The sequence below is a fragment of the Corvus kubaryi genome, unplaced genomic scaffold, assembly GCF_017639235.1.
Source record: "Corvus kubaryi isolate FWS band 111438036 unplaced genomic scaffold, C.kubaryi_AGA036_p1.0 138, whole genome shotgun sequence".
NCBI classification, from domain to species: domain Eukaryota; kingdom Metazoa; phylum Chordata; class Aves; order Passeriformes; family Corvidae; genus Corvus; species Corvus kubaryi.
This window is the reverse complement of record NW_024580672.1, coordinates 8,842,315-8,851,339: the sequence shown is the minus strand read 5'-3', so window position 1 is coordinate 8,851,339 and position 9,025 is coordinate 8,842,315. Positions and strand designations below refer to the sequence as shown.

The window sequence follows — 9,025 nt, the reverse complement described above, 5'->3', positions numbered from 1 at the left end:
AACTATTATGAAAATAATCTTTTTTTATCAGACTAGAAGGCATCAAATGTTACACCTACCACTACAGAGAGGCTGGTGTGATCCTGAGTAATACAAACCTGCAAACCTCCAGGCCACAAAAAACTAACTGGAAGTTAGTCTTCTAAAAGTCCTGAACATGTAGAAGGTTATGTAATGTCAGGTCTAATCAGGAGGGATTCCACCTGAAAAACTGTGCCTCTGTCATCTGCTATTTGCACAGCTGAAGCACTTGGAGGCTGCACCACTTTTTGCCTGGGCTCTGGCAGCTGACAGGGCACGTACTCGAGCTGCTGTCCCTGTGAATCTGCAGCCCAAGCAGTTAAGAGTTCACAGGTGAACACAGCTGGCAGGAGGAAGAAAGCTAAATAAAAACAGTTGAGGTGAATGCAGGATGTATTGATTGAAACAGACCAAAGGAGTAAAATTACTGAGTATTATCTAATTTAGGAGCAGGTTGGAGAGAGTATACTGGCACACAACAAATTTTCAGGGGGGATTCTTTTAACAGAAGAAGAAAAAGGAAGAGAATATATAGCTGCTCCTTGAAAAATGGGTCGAAAGAAAACATGCAAAAAACATTGGTGTGACTTACAGAGCAGCTGAACAGATGCATGGACAAAGAACAATTGGTTGTCATAGGGTGTAGGGAAAGGATTCAGCAGAAGATACAAGTGAATAGTTAAGTAGGGATGTGCTTTACATAAATGTCACATCGAAATACAAAAATATATGGTGTGAAACTTGAATGAATTGTGTTTTGGTCTAGAATGCCTACAGTAACAGATCATTCTTTCTGTCTTTTGCAGATTGTTTACCTGAAAGTGCAGTTTATCATAATTTCAGCAAGTACTCAGTGCATACGACCCACAACCAATATCTTCCCTGCACTTATTTCTATCAGGTAGGAGCTGTTCAAAACAAATTTTATTGCATGTTTGATGTGCCCTCTGCCTTGACTGCTATTAAAACAATGCACTAACTGTTCCTAAGGAACCTAAGAGGAAATAGGATGTTGGAGTTGGAAATATCACCTGAAGATCACAGCAGGACAGGATGGCTGCTGATTCCTGGCTAAACAAACACGGAAATATTATCAGGGATGTTTGCTATACATCCATGTCAACAGCATCAAACATACAAGAAAAATATCTCCACCCTCAGTCTGCTCCTTGCTGCTCCCAATCCCAATTCTCTGCTGTTCCTCCCCATCACACAGCAAAGTGCAAACATGTACACACATGGGATAGGAGCAGGCATGTTCCTGGGATCATGGTCAGGGACCCAGGCACCTGCAACACGAGGGCATGGGATGGCAGAAGGGAAGGGCTGCGGAGTTTTTGGAGTACTTTGGTAAGATGCTCTTGGCCTCCAACTAAACACACTGGACTTTTTCTGTGTATTCAGCTACAGAAGGTACATTGAGCTATTTAAAGTTAGTTACTGCACCAGTCATGACAGGCAAAAGGCATCACCTGGGTGGTTGGCTGTAGCACTGTGACAAATCCCCTGTCTAGCACTGAAAACCGGGTCTGTGGTTTGTTCTGGCCACACTGTGCTCACTGGCCTCAGGCTGACTCACATGGCCAGTGTTTGGGGCCACTTTAACGCCAGTTTCCAGTTGCCACAGAGCTCCCACCAAAGGACAGGAGAAGAGACAGGCAGGAAAGAGGCACCCCAGGCAAACCTTATGGAAGACTGAAGTACAGGCTGAACCTACATGGATAGGATAGATTGAAGCATTATATCCCAGTATCTTGTTTATAGAACTGTCAAAAGACAGTGATAATGCAGACAGCACTAGAATGTTTATTTGGAACATGTGCTCTTGGGGAAGGAACGTGTGAGCCCATACACGAAGAGTTAACTCTCCGGGGAAAGGGAGACCAACCAGAAAGGCTGGGCCCAGCAGAAATCCCTCTAGAAGGGTTGGGTGTGAAACACCCCAATGGGCTTCAGAAGAGAACTTTATCATACAGTGTTACGCAAATTCATGTGTTTATCCAAGTTTATGCCATCACAGGAAAGAAAAACCTATTATTTTGTTTCCAACTTATCACATGAAAGGTTACGTACGTCAACTAACTTTTATGTACCAGTCTGGGGCCATTAATTTAAATGATTAGTCGAAGGCTAACTTCTTAATCTGGACCTGATGGAAGCTGATAGTGTGCACTTGGAAGCTTGGTGTGCTTGCCCGGAACACGGGGCACTACCGGGCTGGATCCCAGGGGTCTTTCAGCATCGCCCGGGGCCCACCGGGCTGGGAGGACGGGCCGCTATGCCAGCCGGGGCGACGGCAGAGAGCGGGAAAGAACGTGGCCCCTCACGGAGGCACCGCGACCGGGCCGGACCAGCGACCACCTCGCTGACCGGGGTGGCTGGCCATGGTTAATAAACCCTTGCGTGTTACCACCCTCGTGTGCTGTAACCGCTCTGCGGTACCACCCGTGTGTGTTACAACCACCCCTCGCTGTGGGGGCTCCAGTGCTGCGCCCGCCCGCTAGGACAGCAGGGCCACCCGACCCGGCTCGGCGGCGCGCGGGGCACGCCGGGAGCTGTAGTCTAGCGGGCAGCGTCTTCACGCCGCAGCACCGGGCATGGACGATGGGCGGCGGACCTCGGCAAAAGGGGGGTGTGGCTTTCGTTCGGCAAGTACCGGCCGCCCTCTCCCGCCGCGTTGGCGGGACAGAAGTGCCACCACCCAGTGGACATGGAAGGAAAGGCCTTTACTCCGCGTTCTGGTGCCCCTCTTCTCCTCTCGGGGTGCGGGACTGGGGTGCTCTCCTTTGAGTTCGCCCCCCCCCCCATCGCCGTGCAGATAGAACGCCCCGGCGAAGGCCGGCGCCCCCCCAGCCGGCCCGGCGGGCTCCACGGCCGATCCTACTCAGTGCGGGCACTGCGCGCTCCCGCCCTCCTTGCTCTTAGAAGCGCTCCCGCCATTGGCTGCGGCCGGGCGCTCTTGCCAATCAGGAAGCGGCTCTCATGGAGGAAGGGAATAAATACAAGATGGCTGCTCATATAAAACGAGGCATTGGGCTTCGCCCCGGCGATGGGGGAATCGAGGCTTTAACCCGTGCTCCGAGGGTCCTTTGCCGCTCCCGCCCACGCCGCCGCCGCCTCGCCTGGGGGAGCGACACTCCGACCGCCGCCGGCCTCTGCCGCGCTCAGCCGCTGCCCGCGGATCGCCGGCGGGGCCGAGGCTGGGTGCGGCGCCCCAGGCCCGAGCGAGGCCCAGTGCCCTCCGCCCGGGCAGCACCCCGGCCCCCCCGTCCCGCCGCCCGCCGTCAGCCAGGCCCGGCTCCGGGCGGCCATGGCCGTCTCCAGGTCGGTGGGAGCTGGGAGGAATGGGGGAAGGAGGACCGGCAGCGGCGACCCGGCGCTCCCGGCTCTCCGTGTGGGGGGGGGGGGGGCGGGGGAGGAGGGGTGCCGCTTTCCATCTCCTTTTGCTTCGGGAGCCTGCAAAGGCCTCGCTGGGGCCGCCCCGCTGGGGTCTGGGGGTGGCTGCGTGCTCCAGCGCCTAGGTTTGCTTCCTGGCCTGGGGTAACTCCCGTGCCCCCTCCCTTCCTCGGGCCGCAGGGGCTCTGCCTGGGGCGTCTCGGGCTTCCTCCCGAATTCGACACCTTCGTTTTGTTGGCCAGTGGTGGCTAAACTTCTAGAGAATAGGAAATTATGATATTGAGTCGCAAAAACTGGCGAGAAACCGGTTTTGCCTTTCAGAGCCCTTAGTTGTAAAGTAACCAAAATAAAACAGGCTTTCATGGAGAAAAGTGATCAGCGTATTCTGGCTCTGCCTCACAATGTTGGGCAGTATCTGCTTGCACATATGTGCTCTGGGGTGTGCCAGCGTTTAAAGCATTCACAGATATAGAGGTGTGTCTTAATAGAGCTGGTTTATAAAAAATGCTGAGCACAAATTCCTGCCTTTTTTTTTTTTTTTTTTTGTATGTATGTGTGTGTGTGTGTGAAACGGGCGCGTTAAGCTTCCTAACAGGATAGTTGAAAGGAAACCATAAATCCAAATTAAGCTGGTGATAGATTAGCTCCAAGTCACGTGTTGGTAGTATCTCTACTTCCAGAGTGCTATCACAAATGTATATTTTGTTTCAGAAGCTGCGTGTGAATAAGTTTACAATTCTGTGTAGCAAAGTTGAGGTGTGCACACTTCTAATGGCAATCCACTCTTCATCAAAATTCATGGCAGCAATGCACCTTTTAAGATTTCTAGTAGCAGGTGTTTGATTTTAAGGTTTGTAGTTTCTACAAGGTATCCTTTTGTTTTATTCTGCTCTTGTTTTCAATTTGTTGTATGTTTGTAGTGGTTTTTTCTCATCCTACAAATCTGTCCAGAAGAATATGAAAGTAGTAAGGATTGCTGTAACAAGATTACTGTGTACATTAAAATAGGTAATCATGTAAAATAGAGGAGTCGTCTAATTACATTAGGTCTGGTCAGTCTGCTTAACCAACTTTGGTAATGTACATGTGATATGGGGGCTAACAGGAATATCAAGATAGAGCTTTTCTGCTGCATGCTGAGGCTGTGTCTGCTGTAAAGGCTGGTTTCCATTTCAGCTACCAAAGTTGCTTTAGTGGAAAGCAGCAGTACAAAGATTTAGTTAATACCTTTTGGGAACTGAAAGGAAAACTAGATATGGCTCATTCTAAGATTCAGTGTGAAGCACTAAAGAAGTTGGTGTGTTAATGATAGTGTTACATATTGCTTCAGATTATAGTTTTAATATCCAGATGTTACACGATTGAACACAAGGTATAGAACTTCAGTAAAAGTGCTGTAATACTGGTTAGTTGGTACAGAATTGTTCCAGCTTCGCATTTTGGAGTGCTGTAACGTCTTGACTATTCCTGGTGAACACCAATGTTTCTATAATCATAAGAAGCGATAATGTGTAAATTTGGCTTTGTGCTTGTTTTTAATAGAGTAAAGCCTATCTATGTCCCTTTGAAGTTACACAGCAGCTCCTGACAAATGGACCTTTCTGCTGCCGGACCATAGGAACACTGATACAGTGTCAGTGCTGCTTTTGTAAATAAAGATACCTTGTCTTCACCTTTTACTTCAGAACATTGAACTTCAAAGGTCTTTTCCTTTCAGACATATTACAAATAATTGTTTGTGTACTTGTGTATGTAACCACATAACTATCTTTTTGTGAAAGTTTAGTTGCTCCAGCTTCTGTACTAATTCTGCTTTTCCTCTATGTAGTTACAGTTACTTTTTTTTTGATGACTAACATAATATTTTATTGTTGAATGCCTCTTTTCTATACAAGTTTGGAGAGTGAGGAAGAAGCTGACTCAAATTAATCTTTCTCTAAAGCCTGCAGTCCTTGTGGAGTGCATACCAAGCATTAATGTTAACAATAACTTCATTAGGCAATGTTCTATATTGGAACCATTATTTTAAAAATAACTTTTTTTGGAAGTAAGGGTTGGAGTAGTTTTACATTCTCAAAACAGTAAATTATCAGGTGGTGGTTTTCCCAGGAAAGTTTAGTTTCTGCTCTTTGGCCAGTTGAAAACCTTTCTCAAAACCCTAGTCTGTTCAGGGAGATCCAAACAAACATAGGGAATGCTTTGAAATGCCTCCAGATTAGGTTGAGAATTTGCAGCTTTGGTATTAGTAAGGTCATCTTAAAAGTAATTGTGTAACTAGTTGTGCACTTTAAAAAGTCTGATATTTAATTCTGCATTTTATGTGTATGTGCTTGTTTGACCAGATCCTGCTGTTACATGGATTGAAGGCCTCCTCCTATATAACATTTCTGTGTTGATGCTCTAGAAAACAGGCATAAAGCAAAACAGTAGATACCTCATACCAGGAGATGTTGCAGAATATTTACATTGTATGTGTTCATCTCTTTGGTAGTTTTATGCTGAGGAGACTAATGAATCCCATCCTCCAGAAGTAGGGAGAGGTGGGTGGGAAGGTTGATATTCCTTCTGTGAATGTGCAAACTCACTTAGTAGGCTTTAGTTTCTGTCACCAGTCTTAGAAGTATAGATGAAGTAGTATAATGTTTCCATAGCTAATAAAAAAATCCCCATGTTCTTGATAGTGGAAGTGAGAAGGAAAAAAAAGAAGTGAAAAGTTTTGCTTCAGCTTCATTCCTACAAAGTTCATGATCCAAGTGAACAACCGCAGTGGCTCACAAGTGATCGTTTGAGATACTTTTCCTTCTGAAGTAATACTTCCAAGAGAATGACAGCTCATAGATTACTCAGGCTGGTAGAGTTTCAGTAGGTAGTAAAATGATGATAGTACTTCAGTATCTAATAAAACTTTTTTCCAGTTTCTTTAATGTGTTCAAAGGCATGTCATGTATTATTCTAACACCAAGGTGTTAATGGCTTTCTTCTGGTTTTGAGTGCCTTTGCAGTATGAAGGAGAGCCAATGTCCTTTTAAAATATAACAAAATAAGGAAGCTGGTAAGGTGCATTGAGACTAAACAGTTTGATTTTAGTTGGTATATCCTTTTAAGCTCTCCCTGATATACCTTAAAGACAACCTCTTCAGGGTATGTTCAAGACAGTTCCTTACAGAAATACAGGAGAGCATAACTTGCTGCTCTTGCAACGCATTCTTGATTTGATCTGTGTAAGATTAATACTGTTTTCTAGAGTTTTCAGTGGTTTTGTTTACTTGAATTTGTGTATGACTGGTAATATGTAGATTAGGAACCTAGTTTTTATTTTAAAATAAATAATGTTGAAAGGCTGGGAGACTAAAGCTCCTGTGAACTAAGCAGGCCTCATCTATTGCTTTCAGCTTTTGAAGTGTAGGGCTTTGACTTCACAAGAATAAGTGGCTGCACTGGCTGGCATCATTACTTATGTAACATTTCAAAATGAATACTGCATCAAAAATCTCTTCTGTGCATTGTATACCTTTTAGAAATGTTTTTTTTGGGGTTATCACAGACTTCCCCTATAAAGAATTCAGCTTTTAGCTTCTTTAGAAGCTGTTACTTCATGGCTGCTCTTGCATGAAAAGCAGGAGTTAACCTGAACAAGTGTGTGTTCACTAAAACTTAAAGGCCTGTGTCCAAAGCATTAGAATAGATGTTCTATAACCAGTGTGCTTATGGGAGTTCAGACTTAAAAGGGGGGTAGAATAGTGTAACTCTTCTTTTGTTGGTGGAGATTACCTTGAAGACCAGAACATTGGACTGCCTTCTGTGTTGCTCTTTGTGGGGGGGCTGATACAGTTATGGGAAGAGGGGAAGCAGAAGTAGCGTGTGCACTGTTGCCCAAATGAGATAGAGCACCCAGTTTCTCAGACACACTTTTCTAATGGACTGAAGTGAAAGTTGAAAGTCAGATAAGAATGCCAGCCTGCTCCAACAGATGGAATTTGAATTGTCACTGAGGTGTTCTCTTTGTAACTTACTGATACACATCTTGTATTAGTCTGTCGTTGCAGCTGTTTCAACTTCTGATTTTTTCTGACAGGTTTTGTAATGTAATTGATCTCACTTTGGGGTGCACTGTTAGTTGTAGCTACATATGTAATAGTTTACAAGTAAAACTTGTACAGCATAAAGTTGTAGATAATACATGAAATATACAATCCATATGGAATTAATTGTACTAATTTTAGCATTTGGTTGGCTTCCATATGCAGTATAGAATACTGTGACCCAGTGTGGTCGTGGAGCTGTTGTTTCATTCCAGATGCTCCTTCAGGCTGCTGTGTAGGAAACAAGATTTCTTCACTGTCCACAGTCCCACCTTCATAACTATTTACACACCTAGGAGAAGTAAAATCACAATCCATTCTTTGTCTATCATCACACTTCTGGGTTTTGTTCTGAATACTGTTGAGTGGCTTTTTCCTCCTACTGGCTGATGGTATATTTGGAAGTTGCTTATTTGATTACTTAACCATTCATGTGAGCAAGTGTTTAGAGCTGACCAAGCTGGGATTTGACCAAATGATGAAGCGACAGCAGAGGACTGTCCGGTCAACAAGAAAAGCTCAGACTCTGTTAGAATTTAGGTTGAATCTCACCCATGTCAAGTGTAAAATTTAATTTAGGGATGTTTTCAAGGTGTTTGGGCTATTTCTGTGCTAAGAAATAGTGCCTGGCAGGAAGTTTCTGGATGTTGAAAATACCAACTCCTAAGAGTATTCTCTTGCCTTCTGATGGGTGCTAGCTAGCAGCTTTTCAAAGAGCTCTAGGCAGAGCTTGACATTACTGTTCCAGGGACTGTGCCAGTAAGGATTTTTTTGTACAGTCACACAAATTTAATGGGTTGGAGGATATGCTAAGGTAGTTACAAGGTGTTCATACCAGATGGCCTTTACTATTAGAGATTGCTCTCTAGACAGTTAAACGTGCTGGTGCACAGAGATGTAAAGTCCAACCAGATCATTTCACAGGCAGCAGTGATCAGTTCACTGTCCCTTTTAAGCCTCCACTCATTAAAAGAAACAACTTGGAAGTTTCATCATCTGAAGTCCTGTGGGGACCCAGTCCAGTCAGAACACTTACACTGGGACAGTGGGGATCTTTATAGAATTCAGCTGCACATGCGTTCTTCTTTTGCAAACATTTTGAAAATACTGTTGCTAGCACCTGTATCTTGACATTAATTAACCAGCTACTAGCTTTCTAATGCCTGTGGAGCTGAAGGGCTTTCAAATCCACATCATTCAGTTTCCACAGGAGTGCCATATGGTTCACTTTGAATAGTATGACAACTGTCCCTAATCAAATGGAGATCAGCCCTCTGTTTGGGGGCAGCAGCAAAGAACTGCAGATCAGCATGAAGAACAGAACAGGTCATTTGTTGCAGCGTTTGCCCCCTGTGCCTGGGTGAGGGTCATGTCTAACGTGGTTTAATGCTGAGTGTGCAAAACTGGTGACCAGAGGATGGAATCACTGTGGTACCTGGAGAGTGCCACCACTTAGTTGTGGTGGCTCTTCTGTAGGTGAAGCATCTCAAATGCTACTGGATGCCTGTTCTTAAGCACCTGCATTG

The 9,025-nt window shown here is 45.0% G+C and overlaps 1 protein-coding gene across 1 annotated transcript in view; it reads left to right on the top strand.

Annotated features, from left to right (window-relative positions):
- Positions 1–3,026: 3,026 nt before the first annotated feature.
- Positions 3,027–9,025, top strand: part of BTAF1 (B-TFIID TATA-box binding protein associated factor 1) — a 43,934-nt gene continuing 37,935 nt past the window's right edge. The window contains exon 1 of the mRNA XM_042019025.1: positions 3,027–3,345. Within this exon, the coding sequence (XP_041874959.1) occupies positions 3,332–3,345 (14 nt within the window). The 5' untranslated portion in view covers positions 3,027–3,331. The remainder of the gene's footprint in view (positions 3,346–9,025) is intronic.